This window comes from Canis aureus, chromosome 1, assembly GCF_053574225.1.
Source record: "Canis aureus isolate CA01 chromosome 1, VMU_Caureus_v.1.0, whole genome shotgun sequence".
NCBI lineage: Eukaryota > Metazoa > Chordata > Mammalia > Carnivora > Canidae > Canis > Canis aureus.
This window is the reverse complement of record NC_135611.1, coordinates 36,103,460-36,122,114: the sequence shown is the minus strand read 5'-3', so window position 1 is coordinate 36,122,114 and position 18,655 is coordinate 36,103,460. Positions and strand designations below refer to the sequence as shown.

The 18,655-nt window shown below is 40.1% G+C and overlaps 1 protein-coding gene across 14 annotated transcripts in view; it reads right to left on the bottom strand.

Annotated features, from left to right (window-relative positions):
- STX11 (syntaxin 11) overlaps nucleotides 1-15,860 on the bottom strand; it is a 44,885-nt gene extending 29,025 nt beyond the window's left edge. For 3 of the 14 annotated variants that reach the window (XM_077895837.1, XM_077895787.1, XM_077895848.1), the window contains exon 1: nucleotides 6,311-6,509. Coding sequence is in view for 3 of the 14 variants with exons in the window: in XM_077895768.1 (XP_077751894.1) it covers nucleotides 15,293-15,359 (67 nt within the window). In the remaining 11 variants the exon portion in view is untranslated. Of the gene's footprint in view, nucleotides 1-2,391; nucleotides 2,414-5,678; nucleotides 6,270-6,310; nucleotides 6,510-15,292; nucleotides 15,471-15,554 lie in introns of those variants that run through there. The other 11 variants (XM_077895800.1, XM_077895859.1, XM_077895768.1 and 8 more) reach the window with 10 other exon arrangements.
- Between the last annotated feature and the right edge of the window lie 2,795 nt (nucleotides 15,861-18,655).

Here is an 18,655-nt window from a genome sequence, read left to right as displayed (position 1 = left end):
TTTTAAACTAGATAGATCAAAAGATTTTCCTTTGTTACAAAGAGGCCCTTTGTGTTATAACCAAAGCCAGCCTCACAGCTTCTATTTTTATATGTTTCATGAGAATGGAAAACCCTCTGACCTTAGACTAAACTGGACTGGCTCTATGATCTCACACTTTGTGGTACTTCCTCTTTCCTGATATTTACTATATTCTATTGTTAATTTTTTTACTGCCCATCCTTTCTGCTTGCCTATAAGTTCCATGAGGGGCTGTACTTGTTGCATTTGGCATATACCCCAGAGCACCCAGCACAGAGCATCAAAATGCCCTAGGAGTTTATCAGACTCTTTAAGTGAGTCTGATACTTCCTGCAATGACCAGACTCAGAATTGGTAGTTTTAGAAGTGCTTTTCCCTTTGATGAACAATAATCATTCCCTATTTCAATGAAGAAGATAATATATTTTCTTGTCATAGTTCTCTCTCATCCTAGTGGATTTAGTTATAAGGCAGCACCTCAAAGCTTCATCTGAGATAAAATGTCTTGGAACTTTCTTATTCTCCTAGAAAGTTTACTGATTCCTATAAATTCACTGACTTCCCCCCTATGACTATTCAAAGAATTTGGCATCTCTCATTTAGCTACTAAAAAGCCAAATCAGACTCATCCCTCTCTCTTTCTAGAAATTTTGGGCAGAAGCCAACCAGGGAATTGGGGACAGTCTCTCATGGACACACCAAGAATTTGCTATGAAAGACAAGGGGTGAATTATTAAACCTGCTGGGATCAAGGCTCATGTGTTGCTCTGTTATCCCACTGTTTTTTGTAACTTCTTGCTAATTTGAAAAATCCCAATAGGCTTAGTCATCATCAAAAGCATAATAGTTTAGGTCAATGGTTCTCTAAGTAGAACACATATAAAAATCACCTGGGTAAATTTTTTTGAAAATATCAATTCATATGCGCCACTCTTAAAGATTCTGTCCCAATAGATATCAAATGTGGGCCTGGACTTTGTTTTCTTTTTTGTTGTTGTTTTGGGGAGTTTTTTTTTAGAGGCTCCAAGTAATTCTGATGATTACAATCTACAGGCTACATACTGAGAGTCACTGGACTGGTCTGAGGCTTTTCAAAGGCATAGAAAGATGAGGGGGGATGAAAGGAGAAAACAGGAAATGCAGGTCAATATCACAAAATTGTTTACCATTCAACAATGATAAAGCCCAAAATTACAGCAAAGACCACAATTCGTTACACTTTTGTTCTAGGTCTGGACAGCCAAGGGCCTTTTGTTAGCCATGGGCATCAGAAGTTAGTTTTCTACAAGGCACATCACTGCTTTCATCCCAGTCTTCCCTCACCGGGCTCCCCTTCTGCTCCTAATCTTCCTAGGATTAAGGCTACTTTGTCTTTTTGCTATCTGGTCAGCTATTCTAAACCTTTAAGGGCTTTGGATAAAATGACAACTTTCTGGGCTCCACTCAGCAGGGCAACAGTTTGGGTCAGAAAGACACAAACAAGGCTCTAGCGGAGGAGGATGCTCTCTTGCACACAAAGGTTGTAGATTATGTGGTATGCTGATCTCCTTCAGGACCAAGGCCCTCAGTCCCCCAGTTGCCAGAAACGTTGGCTTACTGAAGGCTCAGAGTTCCAGGAATTGCCTTTGACTGAAGGAAGCTGCTTAGTCCAAGAGTGCACCTCGTGCCTGGGTGTAGCCCATGGCCACTAACTAGTCCTTGCAGAGAATGCAGATGACTAGCTAGCTCCCTTACTTGCCGAACAATTCTGAGGGGGCCATTCCTCCTTCAAAGTTTCCTGCTGTTGAGGCCTCCATTGTACAGGCGCTAAAGTTCATTTTCTCCCTCTGCATAATCCTGCTGCTTTCTCCCTGACAAGTGTTATTCCCACGGCATCTCCCATAAACCTTCTGTATGCAAATCTCACCGTCTATTTGCAGGGAATGTGACCTAAGATGCTAAATTTGCCTTTTTCAGTTAAGCACTAACAGCACTGGGTCATGGGCCTCTGTACCTGACTTCTTGAGTAATCAAGGGGTCACTTAATTTCCCCAAGTGTGTCTTTCCTCAAGTATGGAATTCAAATACAGACGACAACAGCAACAATAATACCATTTCTGTTTTGCCAGGTTTTTATGGGAATTAAAAGAGAAAATATATATGAGAGTCCTTTGTAACTAATGAAGAAGAGCTGTATGATACTATCGGCTAACATCATTGCATCCTGGCTTACCATGTAGTAATCAAGGAAGAGGGAAGGAGGATGGAGGATATCTACCAATACGGTACAATTCAGCTTACACACTGTGTGTCACTTTCTCAAATCAACAGATTTGTGTCACTAATCAGTACAGCCGGACACATAATAAAAAAAATTAGAAATAGAGGCACCTGGGTGGCTCAGCTGCTTAACCATCTGCCTTCAGCCCAGGTCATGATTCCGGGGTCTTGGGATTGAGCTCTGCATTGGGCTCCCTGCACACTGGGGAGCCTGCTTCTCCCACTCCCCTCTGCTTGTGTGCTCTCTCTCTTTCTCTGTCAAATAAATAAATAAAATCTAAAAAAAAAAATTAAAATAAAAAATTAGAAATAAAACCAAGAGGTGAGTTGTGCATTGCTGCAATCCTGAAACTGAAACAGAAGACAGAACCATATTTGTTCACTCTGTTTCCATCTGAAGATAGCAAGAGAGCAATTTCCACTACTCTGTAAAGTCAGAATTCACATTTTTACCCAATAAGTTAGTTATGCAATGAGTAATGGAATAACATTTTACATCTCTGAATACAGAAACAAGTATACAAAATGATGAATATTTTCTTGGGCAGTTTAATATTTTCTGGATTACCCTGATACTGTATCCACTGAAAAGAAAAAAAAAAAAACACAACAATACAAAATCAAGTTGGAAGCACTCAGCTCAAGAAGGATAAGTGGAAGTTATCAATTCTAAAACTATGCTTTATATGAAAAATTACCAAATTATTGAGACTTACAAGAGGTTAAATGAATAATGTCTGCTATTCACAGACTCAGAAGGAGTGGCTAACAATGACTTAATCTGACCGATGGCTTTATTATTAGCAGAAGTCACAGAATGGAAGGAAGGAAGCTGAGAGAGCTATGAAAGCCCCCAACTTGAGTGATTCTCTGCTCTCAGAGAAACCACAGTTGAAATGAAGAGGCAAGACAAACAAACCCACATGAAATATTAACCAAAACCCTTCCTTATTATTTGAGCACTGAATGAATTACAGACAGGCATACAGGAATTCAGACAAAGGTGTGAACATGTGGGCTGGATCATTCTGGAAGGCTTCCTGTCAATCTCATATAATAGGAAGCTATAAATTCCTTGAATTCCTGTTAAATCTGAAGAAATGCTGAATGAAACATTCCTTCACACATGGAGAAAAAACTTTAAAACTTCTAACTTCAGGGGCACCTGGGTGGCTCAGTGGTTGAGCAGCTGCCTTTGGCTCAGGTTGTGATCCTGGGGTCCTGGGATCGAGTCCCACATCGGGCTCCCCACAGGGAGCCTGCTACTCCTTCTGCTTATGTCTCTGTCCCTTTCTCTGTGTCTCTCATGAAAAAGTAAATTCTTAAAAAAGCAAAAACAAAAAAACAAAAAAAACCTTCAAACTTAAAATGGTTTGCTGATTCGGTTTAGGTAGAACATTAACTCACTGTTCATAATCCTTAAATAGTTCAAAGTAGAGGCTTTTGAGGAAAAGATAATTTAGACCCTGCTTGGTGAACAATCAAAGTCTTAATCCAACTCATGAAACAATGAGAAGAGTGAAGAGCTGAGGCCAGATTCTGGGAGGAAGCGGGGGAGCTAGGCTTGTTTGTCAAAAATTTATAGGGACCAAAGGAATCTACCTGGATTCTGAAAATAGAAAACAGGCCCTAACCCCTAGAAATCTGAGTCATTTGCCCAGCTAAAATCAAGAGGACAGGGGATACTGCAGGCCAGTTTAATTAATAAGATTCTAGAAGTTAGAGGCAAGACAGGCAGGTAAACACCTGCTTAGGGTAAAACTAGAATAAAACAGGCCCCAGAAGGCACTGCTCTGTGGATTAATACCCCTGGCCAGCCTTTCTGTTTCCCCACAAGAGGGATACTACAGATTTCAGTGACAGATCACTGACCGCATCTAAGGAATGCAAAGCAGTCAACACTCAGTGTTCGGTGAGAGTCGTATCCTAAGCAGCTCTAAAGGCACATTTGTTGAAGCTCTGGGAACTCTCAGCCAAAGTGAGTCTCCATAAAAGTGTCTACAATTCACAGGAGAAATTTTCTGATTATTCTAGGCCTATTCCTAGATCAACCAAATATATTTTGGGGTGAAGGTAGGGGGATGGGTACCATGCAGCACAATGTGGCCACTCAGGGCCCATCTTATATATGAGGCCATTCCTGGATGAGAAAGAATTGTGGGCATCAAGACAGTGACTCCACTTTGAGTTTATCACAGTGTCGGAGATTTCATTCATTCATTCACTCATTCATTATCTATTCATTGTTAGAGATATCATACCAAAGCAATGTGGCTCAGAATGTAAGTTCTGGAACCAAGTGCGTGGGATCAGTTCCTAGCTCTATCAATTACTAACATAACACTTTTTTCACCTGTCAAAAGCAGTTGATTATAGTACCTAACCCACAGCAATGCAGTAAGGAGTTAAAGACTGAATTCACAATAATGAGTGCTCCTGAAAGTTTTTAAATAAATAATAATAATAGCTAAAATGTACACAGTGCCTAGTGCCAGGCACTATTCTAGACTCATCATGTGAATTCAGCCTAAGGTCCTCATGGTCCTTTACCACAAACCTATTCTTCTACTTGCATTCCAATCCTAGTCATTTACTAGGAATGTAGGAATCATCCTAAACTCCTTCCTCTCCCTCACTTCCCACCCCTAAAGATATGGTCAAGTTCTGCCTATTATCCATTCAGCTCCTTCCCTCTTTTCCACTCCTATCATGGCTTGACTCAAGCCTTTTCCAATTTCTCTTAAATATTACGGTAATCTCCTATGTGTCCCCCTAAGGCTAGGGTTGTCCTCATCCAATCTGTCCTCCATCTTAATTCTAAATGGTCTTTCCAAAACGCCTGTCTGACAATATCATTCACCTGCTGAAATCTTCTATAGGAAAAAGTCACAGGTCCAACATGGCACATGAGGGTTTGTGATTTGGCCCAATCTGTCTCCAATATGTGGATTCAGAGAGTGACAATCACTATGTAAGATGATATATTTCTACCATACCATACCAATTAACGTAATAACAGATGGTTATTGAATAACAAACTTAATTTTCTCTTGGGCCTCTGTAGCAAAGCACAGGATGTGAGTGATTATCTTATATCGGCTCAGTGACCCTAGCTGGTCGGCGGTACCATCTGTCGTTTTAGGAAACTGAAAGCTTGAACTGTTACTTCCTATACCACCCGGCCCAGTTTAGGCGTGCATGCATTTTACATCTTAATCTCACTTTACACACACCCAGGAAAAAACCTCACTTTTCAAAAGTTCATTAACAAAGTCTCACAATTAAAAGAGCAGCCCTGTGAGTCATTTCTGGATACCCGTGTGGAAATAACAACTCCTCCCTTTGCTGAGAAATGGCTCAACAAGTGCATGAGAACCACAGGAAGTAATAATACAGGCCTTAGCTATTGTCAGAGGAGTCCAGTATTCATTCCCTCCCAGGATGGCGTGGCTCTTGCTGTCACGTTGCCACTGCTGCTTGTCTTCATTCTTCTAAAAATAGAGCCTTTCTTATGTGGGCTTGGAAGGAACTATTTCAAGGCAGTATCAATTTATCCGTATTTCCTGGCTCCTGAGTCCTACTGTCAAGTTCAAGTCAAGAAGTACCCATTCTGGGGTTTTTAAGAAAGTGTAACCTAAAACAAGGGAGTGTACAGGTGATCACACCTAAGTGATATCCCCGGTAATTCGTCCAAAGAACTTCAGCTTCTTCTCGAATCAAAACAAAAGCAGTCTTAGGCGCACACTTTGCAAGGGAAGCCTCCCCACCGGTACCTGACATAGTTTCTACGAAGCCCTAAATGCGCAGTCCCTTGCCCACCAGGCGAAAAAAGGAGAAATCACTCCGCTGTGCAGGAGAAAGGCAAGGCCGAGTGCCCGGAGGCGCGAAGCGGGGGGTGAGCCCGGGGCCGGACCCCAAGTGCCCCCCAGACAGCGCTCGAAGCCCCAGCCCGCGAGGCCCCCGGCCCCCGGCGACCCTCGGCTCCCGGGGCAGTAAGGAGAGAGGAAGACGTAGAGGGGGAAAAACGAACCCGCAGGAGGACGGAGCGTGCGAGCCGAGAAGCCCCGTCCTGCGCGGGCGCCGGTCCCGCGCTGCGCGCCGCGAGGAGGAAGGAAACCTGTTGCGCGACTCCTGGCGGCGGGGCTCCCGGCGCCTCCCGCGACCCGGGCTGGGCTCCTCGTCGGCCGCCTGAGCTCCGCGCCGCCCGCCCGGCCCCGGCGTCGGGAGCGCCCACGGCCGCGGGAGCAGGCCCCGCCCCCGGACCGCAGCGCCCGCCCCCCCGGAGCCCCCGAGCTCCTGCGCCCCGAGAGCGAGAGCGAGAGCGAGAGCGGCCGCGCCTCCCCCGCCCGCAGGAGCGCCTCCCCGCCGTCCGCGTGCCGCGTGCCGCCCGCCGCCCGGCACCTGCCCCCATCCCCGCCCCGACAGGAGGCGCCGGACTTTCCCCGGGAATCCCCGGGCGCTGCTGACGCGGGGCGGCCCGGAGTGTGGGTGTGCCTGGGAGAGGCCGCTCGGGCGCAGCCCCGCCTTGCAGGGCCCGCAGACCCAGCCCTCCCCAGTGGCCTGAGCCCCAGCCGGGTCGTCCGTCTGTTCGTTCGCTCACTCACTCACTCACTCACTCATCCATCCATCCATCCATCCATTCATCCATCCATTCATTCATTCATTCCCAACTGAGCGTCCACTCGAGGGCTGAGGATACTTGCCCTGGTTAAAAATAGCTCCAAGACCCCGCCCTCAAAGACCTGGCGTTCCACTGCAGAACGATAAACAGATAAAGTGTGTATTATGCGAAATGGTATCTTGAAAAAAAAAAGACTGAAGCTCAAAATTAGGACTTGCTTAACCACACCCCCCCCCAAAAAAACAAAACAAAACAAAACAACCCCTCACTGATGGAAAATTTCAGAGAAACTCAGAAGCCAACTAAAAGAGTTCCCAAAAGGCCGAAGCTAGAACAATTTGAGCAACAAAATTAATAAAGTAGTATTAGACTACAAAGTAAGAAGAAAACCCATGAGTGCCTAATGATATAAGCAGTTTAATGAATAAATAAATGATGGAGAGGAGATAAATCTCCCCTGCAAAAGAATTTGTAAAAATTTACAGATATCCAACCTTAAGGAGGAGAAGCATAACTTCCCACTCCTTAAGTATGAGGTGCACCTAATGACTTCTCCCAAAAAGTAAGGTGTGGAAAGGAGGGAAAAGAGTAACTTCACAACCGAGACACCTAAAAACAAGAGGTTGGCCAAATGATCAAGGTCAACGGCAGCAGTTATAGATCATATTGATAGTATACACTCTTGATGTGTGATTAAAATGTCACTTTACCTCTGTGACCTCTTCCCCCAGCTTATCATAAGAAAAAAACATCAGACAAATTCCAAAAGAGGGACATCCTACGATACATGACCAATATTTCTCTAAGCTGTCAACGTCATCAAAAACAAGGAAAGTCTGAAAAACTGCCACAGCCTAGAGGAGTCTAAGGAGACATTACACCTGAATGTATGTGGTATACTGAATGGGATCCTGGAAAAGAAAAAGGCCATTAGGTAAAAAACTAAAGAGGGGACACCTGGGTGACTGAATGAGTTAAGAGTTTGCCTCTTGATTTCAGCTCAGGTCATGACCTCAGGGTTGAGAGATGGAACCTTAGAGTGCTCACCCCTCAGTGAGGAGTCTGCTTGAGATTCTCCCTCTCCCCCTGCCTTTCCCCCCACTCATACTCCTGCACTCTCTCTCTCTCTCTCTCTCTCTCTCGCAAATAAATAAATAAATCTTAAAAAAAAAAACTAAAGAACTCTGAATAAAGTATGGACTTTCATTGGTAGTATAGTATCAAGATTGGCTCATTAGTTATGATGATGTGCCATACTAATTGTAAGATGGTAATAATAGGGGAAAATGGGAACAAGGTTTATGAGAACCCTCTATACTACTCTTGCAATTTTTCTGTAAATCTTAAACTGTTAAAAAAATAAAGTTTATTTTAAAAGAAAATAAGAGATGAGGGGTGCTATAATAAACTAAAAACAAAACAAAAGGTTTATTTCAAAGACCTCTAAGATAAGAAAACAGTTTGAGGGAAGAAACAATATGGATTATGACCATTTCAAGCAGAGATCTGTAGATGTAAAGGCCCTGAGGCAGGAGCATGCTTGGAGTAGTAGCAGTGTGGCTGGAACAAAATGAGTGTGGGAAGAGCAATGGATCTTGGAGCTAGGGGTGGGGAACAGAGTATGTAGGGCCTTGGTGGTCATGACAGTTTTAATATTTTACCCTGATTGAAAAGAAGACGTCAAAGAATTTTTAGTACAGCAGTGACCTCATGGTTTTGAGTTTTTTGTTTGTTTGTGTTTTGTTTGTGTGTGTGTGGTTTTTTTTTTTTTTTTTTTTACTATTATGTTAACAAATTAGGAGAAACAATGGAGGAAGGCCAACCAGTTAGGAGGCTGTGCTGTTTAATTTTGTCTGTCAACTTGACTGGGCAATGGGGTGCCCAGGTATTTGGTTAAAGATTATCCTGGATGTGTCTGTATCTGTAAGGATATTTTAGATGAGATTAACATTTGAATCTATAGAATGAGTAAAGCAAATTGCCCTCCCCAGTATGGGTAAGCCTCATCCAGTCTTGAAGCAGTGAATAGAACACCAGACAGGCTGGGTAAGGGAGAATTTGTCCTCTCTGGACATGTCTTTGAGCTGGAACATCCATTTCTTCCTGCCTACAGACTTGCCCTCAAACTGAAAGTTATACCATTTACTTTCCTGCTTCTCAGGCCTTTGGACTCAGGAATTATACCACCAACTTTTCTGGGTCTCCATCTAGCAGACTACAGTTCTTGACAGTTCTCAGCCTCCATAATATATATGTTTAATTTATAAATACATGGTTCTGTTTCTCTGATTCACTGATTTAAAAACCCTAGCAGTAGAGCTGGTAAGAAGTGGGCAGGTTCTGGATATATTCCTAAGGAGAAGCTGACAGTACTGGCTGATTAATTGGATGTAGGACATAAGAGAGTAAAAAGAGTCAGGATGAGTCAAGGTTTTTACTTGGAACAATTAGAAGAAAAGAGGTTCCTTATGCTAATGGGGGAAGACTACTTGAGAAGCAAGTTGTAAGGTTGGGGGAGGGGAGGGAAGGATTGCTGGGGATTAAGAGCTCCATTTTGGACACTTTAAGTTTGGAGTTGTCAAGAAGGGCCCAGATCCTCTTTGGGTGCTAGCAGGATCTAGAAAGCACTGCCCAATATAGTAACCAAATAACTGGTAATGTTCATGGTACTTTGCCTGCTAGCACTCCGATTAGGCCCAGAGAGAATCAAAAAAGAGTAAATGGAGACAGAAGAATGTGACAATAGCTGGAAGGAAATATATGGTCAAGAGAGAGATTTTTATTTTTAATTGGATAATATGCCTATTTGTATGCTCATGGGCATGAGCCAAAGACAAGGAAAAAGTGATGATGTAAGAGAGCTAAAATCACTGTGTAGCAATGTTCTTGAGTAGATGAGCAGGGATAGAATCCAATGCAAAAGGAATGTTGGGGTTAAATTGGAGAAGGTAGAGAATTCTTTTCTGATAGCTGGAGGGGAGGCAGAACAAATGGGCACAGATGCTGATAAATGTGGAGGCAGAAACATGTTTTATCGATGAAGTTAACAAGGTTAGCAGCAGAAAGTGAAGAGGAGAGAGGAAGTTTGAGAAGAGGGTAGAAAGGATGAAATATCATTCAGGGACAGTGAGAATGTAAATAGATTTTGAAAATGTAGTCAGATTGCTGGATAATACTAAAGATTCACTTGGAGTCAGGGACCATGATATATGGGGGGGGGGAGGGGGCAGTTGGTATAGTTGTGTATTCTCACTAGCCTCATTTGCTTATTTGGGTACAAATAGTGCTAGGCAGAGATCCAGATACAGCCGGAGCCTGGAGTCTGAGCATCATGGAGGAGAGAGGAACAAGAGTGTGGAGCATCTGTGCAGGGGAATGATTACAAGGAACAACCATGGCATTTAAACCAAGGAAAGAGAGAAGAGAGGACATGAATGATGGTGTTGAGGCAAAGTGAAAAGGTGTTAGGTTAATGGATTAGAGGTTCTGGGGTGTCAAGGAATTACACGGTAGGGGATTAGGGAGATTCAGTTGGAAAAATGCAAATTGGTTATCAGAGAGTGAGATCTTTGAGACTTAGATGATGAAGGAATGAAGATACATAATGGCAGTCTAGATGGACCTGGGCTTTCTGCAATTGATGTGCACGACTCCTTCTAGGCTCCCAGGTGGGTGTCCTATGTTTTATACTTTTTTTTTTTTCTGAGAGGTTGGCTCTCACCTCCAGTTTGGATTTTTTGAACCATGAGTATGGATGAGGACTCAAGGATAAACCCAGATGAAGCAGGACAAGTACATGGAGAGGGGCACAGCTGCTGCATGAAGTCCTGTCCTATGTGTATACACCATCTTATATCCTACTGCCATCCCAAATTTGAAGTGCTCGTGAACCCACTGAATTTCATGATTGGAGGTCATCTAGCCCAGCCAACCCTCTCAAGTACAATTACTCCATAGCCCTCAGCTAGTCATATTTTATCCCCTCACTGTGTAGCATTCAGCAACCACCATTTCTCTTTGCCATGCTAGTTTTCAAAGTCCTTGAAGATATTTTGTGTGTGATACAATATATGTGGCATAAAATTTACCATTGTCATCTTTTAAAAGGGTAAAGTTCAGTTCCATAGGTACAATCACATTATTATGTAACCATCACCACCCTTTTCCAAAATTTTTTATCTACCCTAACTGACAACTCTGTACCTATTAAACACTAATTCTCCAATCCCCCTTTCCCTAGCCCCTGGCAACCACTGCTCTACTTTCTGCCTCTATGAAATTGATTAATCTAGACATGTCGTATAAGTGGAATGGTACAATATTTGTCCTTTTGCAACTGGCTTGTATCACTAGGCATAATGTCTTCAAGGTTTATCTATGTTATAGCATGTGTGTCCAAATCTTTTTCCTTTTAAAGGCTGAAAAATAGTTCTTTTTCAGTTGTTGCTTTCATTTTTCTGGTGTATATAACCATGAGTGGAATTGCTGAATCATATGGCAATTCTCTGTGTAATTTGTTGTGTGTGGTATCATCACACCATTTTTCACAGTAGTTGCACTGTTTTATATTCATACTAGTAATGCACAAGAGTTCTGATGTCTCCACCTCCTTGCCAACACTTGTTACTTCTTATAACCTATCTTTGACTTCCTCTCTGTGTGACATACTGCTAGGCACATGATGTTGTATGAGTCAACAAACAGTAATTGTTAACCCTGTTGGAAAGGGAAATGAGGTTAAATGAATCAGCAAGCCCTAACATGCACATCTTGTTGTAGATCTACGCTGCCCATTATTGTAGCCACAGGTAGTTATTTAAATTTAAATTAATTAAGATTAAGCAAAAATTTAAATTCAAGTCCTCAGTCTCAGTGACATTTTTGGTGCATAACAGCCACCATAACTAGTGGTTATTAGTGTCCACTACATTCGACTGTACAGAGTAGAACATCACCAGAACATCATCATGAATGCTACCAGTTCTTTTGTTACTATATATTGGGCAGTGCTTTCTAGATCCTGCTAGTACCCTGGGCTTTGTCTCACAAATCATATTTGGATAATCTTTTCCAGAATTGGCCAGCTTAAAATTTAAGATAAAAGTCTTTCTTTTAGGAGGGAGCACATATGCTGCCTAAAAAGTCTATGGCCCTTTGGCTCAGGGCATGATCCTGGGGTCCCGGAATTGAGTCCCACGTCAGGCTCCCTGCATGGAGCCTGCTTCTCCCTCTGCCTGTGTCTCTGCCTTTCTGTCTCTCTGTATCTCTCATGAGTAAATAAATAAAATCTTAAAAAGAAAGAAATTCTAGATTTTAATAATGCCAGCATGTGTGCAGACATCTTCTGTTTGCCCCTTCAGATCTACTTTCTACCTCCCTCCATTCTACTCTCTAGCCTGGATGGTTAATCCTAATGGATTATTGCAATAGGTTTCTATGCCCTTGGGCTTAGCCCATAGGGAGATCTAGCAGGAGAGTGGAAGCAGGGGATGAGGTATTCCAAGCCAAAAGGCTGTCTGTGTTCCTCAACAGAAGGTTCCTCTAAGATGGTCTGTTCTATATGATTCCCTCTCCTTCCTGGTTCTGAATACCTCTCCCTACTCATGGTTCTCAGGCCTGGGGTATGACAACCCAGGAGTCCCTATGGTTTCCACTCTGCCTATAGCTTTATAATATTACCTTTATTTATAAAGCTTCATTAAATTGTTCTAATTTGAATGTGCCATCTGTTTCATGTTGGAACACTGAACAGGATCCTTAATCAGTTAGAACATAGTGTCCAAATCCCTGCTTTGAATATTTTATACCTACAGTCCTACAAAAATATTCCCTGATAGGACAGGCCAGGTGGCTCAGCAGTTTAGTGCTGCCTTCAGTCCAGGGTGTGATCCTGGAGACCTGGGATTGAGTCCCATGTCAGACTCCCTGCGTGGAGCGTGCTTCTCTCTCTGCCTGTGTCTCTGCCTCTCTCTCTGTGTGTGTGTCTCTCATGAATGAATAAATAAATAAATAAATAAATAAATAAATAAATAAATAAATAAATAATCTTTTAAAAAAAATGTTCCCTGATAATGTTAGCATCTCTTTATCCCAATCCACCAGTTAGCTTTATGAAAAAACTATGTTGTAAGTCATACAATAAATAAATTTTTCTCCAGTAAACAGACTAGAAAAATATTCTGAATCACAGGCAAATCTTTTTGGATATAGCTTCTCTACATAAAATATTGTTTATGAAAATATATAAAGAAAACTATAAAATAAATAGGTTAAAGTTTAAAATATTAAATATTTTAATATCCAATAAGCTTTAAATTACTTCCAGATATGTGAGAAAATCTGTACCTCAGTACTGCAAACAAACCTTCATTACTCAGTATACACAACTTACCAGAGAACATGGTTTCTATCTATACACTGAATGTTTGCGTCTCCCAAAATTCATATCATAATCTAATACCCAATGTGATGATATTAGGAGGTGGGGCCTTGGAAGGTGATAAGGTCATAAAGATGAAGCCCTCAAGAATAGGATTCATGTTCTTATAAAAGAGGCCCCAGAGAACTCTCTTGCCACTTCTGTCATGTGAGAACACCAGCAAGTAGACAGCCATCTGTGAACCAGGAGGTAGGCTCTCACCAGACACCAAATCTATTGGCACCTTGATGTTAGACTTACCAGCCTCCAGAACTGTGACAAATAAATTTCTGCTATTTATAAGCCATAAGGTCTAGAGTATTTTTGCTATAGCATATAGCCTACATGGACTAAGACACCATTTGAAGCTCAATATATAAATATGCAATTAGTAGCAGCTCATTTAAAAATATATAAGCCCCATAATGCTAATTCCTATATTAGAGATAACTGAAACTTACTGCTCAGTTACAATGGGCCAACCACTATGCTAACACTTTCATATATTTATGAAATAAATATATTATTTCATATTCATATTTATGAAATATTATTCATATTTCATATTCATATATTTCATATGAGGTCATATATAACCTCATATATATATGAGGTGTATACAACTCAACTCCATTTGACAGAGGAGGAAATGAGCCTTAAAGTCTCCTGTCCACTGCACCAGTACCAGCAAGCAAAGGACCCTAGATTCAGATCCTCATGTCCAACACAAAAGTCCATTGTTTTAAAGATTTTATTTACTTACGAGAGACACACAGAGAGAGGCAGAGACACAGACAGAGGGAAAAGCAGGCTCCATGCAAGGAGCCTGAAGTGGGACTTGATTCCGGGTCTCCAGGATCACACCCCAGGATGAAGGCGGCACTAAACCGCTAAGCCACTGCAGCTGCCCATGTTCTTAACTGCCAATAAAGAATCCAAGAACAGCATCAAAGACCACAGAAGAACCAAAAAATAAGGACTATCCAAAGCAAATGATTTCTTTTATCCTCTTACCTATACTCAAAGAGCGATGTCTAAATCTAAATAAGCTTAGAAAAAATTAGAAAAAAATAAGAGAGAAAGAAAGAAAGAAAGAAAGAAAGAAAGAAAGAAAGAAAGAAGAAAAAAAGAAAGAAGGAAGGAAGGAAGGAAGGAAGGAAGGAAAAAGAAAGAAGAAAGAAAGAAAGAAAAGAAAAGAAAGAAAGAAAGAAAGAAAGAAAGAAAGAAAGAAAGAAAGAAAGAAAAGAATGCAACAGATAACTCATAGAAAAGCAAATTTCTTATTGTATAGGAAGCTTATTTTTCTGTGCATGGTACACAAGGAGGAGTAGAAAATTAGCAGTGAAAATGTACTATTTTGGTATTGTTAAATCTTATTCCTGCCAGCAATTCCTGAAATGACATGGTTGTATTTTTATTTTAGCCCAATTTACAATTAAGTGAAAACTTCCCTCTGATACATTGGCATACTTGCAAGAGGCTTGAAGGTGAGCATGTACTGGCTGTCCTATGCATGCAAATAGAACATTCTCTGTGAAAGAGAATGGGATAAAAAATACCAAGTTTAGAGATAGTATAATTGATCTGCTTAATGGCTCTTAATGATTTTTCTGCAACTGTGATTTTGCATAACAAGTTGCAAGACTATTTTAAGACGAGACTGTTGCTCAATACTCACTTCTGGTAAACTCATTTTGCACCATCACCCTGCCCTGCGGAACTGATAAAAGTGAAACAGAAAAAGCAAAAGCATAAACAGAATGTAACAAATAAGCCATGCCTATTACTAATAAAGTAATAGTTTCATTGTAAGCCTTTAAATATTGTTTTTGAATTGGAATAATTAAATTTGTTCTCAACAAGCATAATTTTCACAGACAGACTAAACATTTTTATAATCCATATTTTGGTCATTTAGATGAATTTGTGTCATCCATTTAGAAACTATGTCTTTCTAGACCAAAAAGCCTTACTTTGGGGATGAGACATGGTTTTTTTCTCTTTTTCTTCATCCATTTCATCCTCTTCTTGCAGCTCCATGATTTTGTCTTACTTTTCCCTTTAGCACAATCTTCAAGTAGACTGAATCCTTCAAAAATGGCTTATAATTTTTGTGAGTGCATGGACCATGGCCAGCAACCTCCCATAACTCTAAAGAAAATTTAAAAGTACAAATTGGCACTTCCAAAAGCAAACATATTTCAAATGACGAATATGTTTTAAAGATGAACTTACTAAAAGTGACACAGTGAAAACAGATCGAAGTCTCAGCAGTAAACTCACAGATTCAGTGGACAGCCTTCTTACAGGTACCTGCTCTTGGAATGATGATCATGTTGAAGAGACCTTGGGGAAGCTGACAGATGTACCTCTCAGTCCACAGCTCCTTTCCTTACTTATGTGCCTAGGGCGTAAATAGGAATCTTTGGTAGGAGCTGACATGGCTTTGCATCACTCAGTGTTGAAAGCAGGCCACTCTAGCCGATTTCTTTAAACCCTATTTTCTACAAGTTGGTGATGGGTAAAGATCAGTTATGAAACAGGAACTTTTACCACAACTCTACATCCCTAGTAACAAAGAAACATTTACAAAACAAATGCCCCCAGGCAAATCAGAATTCGTAATTGATTACAATGCAAATGTGGGTACTGCATATAATCCATTCATGCCTTATTTCTTTCAAGGGCCTAGGACATCAACTCTCCAACTTTAAGTAATGAGTAGACTTCTCTTCAGAGAAAAAGAATATTGTGGCACTCAGTGTTGACAAATTAATATAACATAAATACATAAACATGATATAAATTCCTTATGATTACAGCATCATTAGAAAACTATAAAATTCAAACAAATCATATGTGGAATTTAAGAAACAAACACACAAAGGGGGAAAAAAAAGAGACAAACCAAGAAACAGATGCTTTTATCTTACACTTGATCTTAGCCAAAAGGCTGAGAAGCAAAAATTAGTTGATCCTGAAGCAAGATCCCCACTGCGCAGGGAGCTATGCGGAGCTCAATCCCAGGATCCTGGAATTGATCCAAAGACAGACCGCTTAACCTACTGAGCCACCCAGGTGTCCCATAATTTTTTGAGTTTTCATGCTGTTTTCCATAGATGCTGCACCAATTTACATTCCCATCAATGATGCACAGGTGGTCTCTTTTCTTCATATCCTTTCCAACTTATTATCTCTTTTCTTTTTGATGACAGTCATTCTAACATTGTACTTTTGATTTGCATTTCCTTGATAATTAGTGATGTTGAGCACCTCTTCATTTACCTGTTGGCCATTTGTAGATCTTCTTTGAAGAAATGTCTGTTCAGTTCCTCTGTCCATTTTTAAAATGTTTTGTTTTGGGATGCCAGGTGGCTCAGCAATTGAATGTCTGCCTTGGGCCCAGGGCACTATCCTAGAGTCCTGGGATCAAGTCCCACATCGGGCTCCCTACATGGAGCCTGCTTCTTTCTCTGCCTATGTCTCTGACTCTCAGTCTGTGCCTCTCATGAATAAATAAATAAAATCTTTAAAAATAAATAGTTTTGTTTTGTTTTTGCTTGAGTTGTATGCATCCTTTATATTTCTTGAATATTAACCCCTTATAGGGTACATGATTTATAAATATGTTCTCCCATTTGGTACGTTGCTTTTTCATTTTGTTTATGGCTTTTATTTGATGTAGTTTCACTTGTTTATTTTTGCTTTTATTATCTTTGTTTTTGATGTCAAACAACAACAACAAAAAAAATCACTGCCAAGATTGAAGTCAAGGAGCTTACCCCCTATGTTTTCTTCTAAGAGTTTTATAATTTCAGGTCTTATATTCAAGTATTTAATCCATTTTGAGTTGAGTTGTGTATGGTGTAAGACAGAGGTCCAATTTCATTCTTTTGCATTTGACTGTCCAGTTTTCCCAACACCATTTAGTGAAGAGACTATTTTTTTCCATTGTATATTCTTGGTTTATTTATGGAAAATTAGTTGACCACATATACATGAGTTTATTTCTAGGCTCTTTATTATGTTCCATTGATTTATGTGTCTGTGTTTATGCCAATACCATACTGTTTCTGTGGAAAATACCATTGGAATTTTGATAGGAATTGTATTAAATCCCTATCAAATTGCTTTGGGTAGTATGACTATTTTAACAATATTAATTTTTCTAATTCCACAAGCACAGAAGAATATCTCTCCATTTATTATTGTCTTCTCCAATTTCTTTCATCAATATCTTACAATTTTCAGTGCATCTTTCTCCTCTTTGGTTAAATTTATTCTTTGTATATCATTCATTTTGATGTAATTGTAAATGGATTGTTTACTTGATTTCTCTTACTAATAGTTCATTGGCATGATATAGAAACACAACTGATTTTTGTATATTGATTTTGTATCCTTCAACTTTACTGATTTTTAAAATAATTTCTAACAATTTTTGGTGGAATTCTTAGGGTTTTCTATTATATTTAATCTGCAAATAGAGAAAGTTTTACTTCTTCCTTTTTGATTTGGATGACTTTTATTTCTTTTCCTACCTAATTGCTCTGGCTAGAACTTCTAGTACTAAACTGAATAAAAATGACAAGAGTGAGCATCCTTGTCTTGATCCTGATCTTAGAAGGAAAGTTTTCAGCTTTTCACCATTGAGTATGACAGGTGTGGGCTTGTCACTTGCAGCCTTTATTATGCTGAGGTAAATTCACTCTATACTCAGTTTATTACAAGATTTTATCATGAATCAATGTGGAAGTTTGTCAAATGCTTTTTCTGCATCTATTAAGATTATTGTGAGATTTTGATTCCTCACTTTTTTAATGTGGTGTATTGCATGCGTTGACTTGTGGATGTTGGATGTTGAACCATTCTTGCATCCCTGAAGTAAACTCCACTTGATCATGGTGTACGATCTTTTTAATATATTGTTGAATTCAGTTTGCTAATATTTTGTTGAGGATTTTTACATCTATGTTCATCAGAGATATTGGTCTGTAATTTTGTTTTCTTGTAGTTGTACTTGATTGGATTTGGTATCAGAGTAATGCTGACTTCGTAAAATGAGTTCAAAAGTGTTCTGTCCTCTTCTATTTTTTTGGAATAGTTTGAAAAGGATTAGTACTCATTATTAAAATACTTGGTAGAATACACCAATGAAGACATTTGGTCCTGGATTTTCTTTGTTTGGAGGGTTTTTTATTATTGATTTAATCACCCTATTTGTAATGGGTCTGTTCAGATTTTGTATTTCTTCATGATTTAGTCTTGGTAGGGTATATTTTCTAGGAATTTTCCATTTCTTCTAGGTTGTCCAATTTTTTTGCATATATTTATTT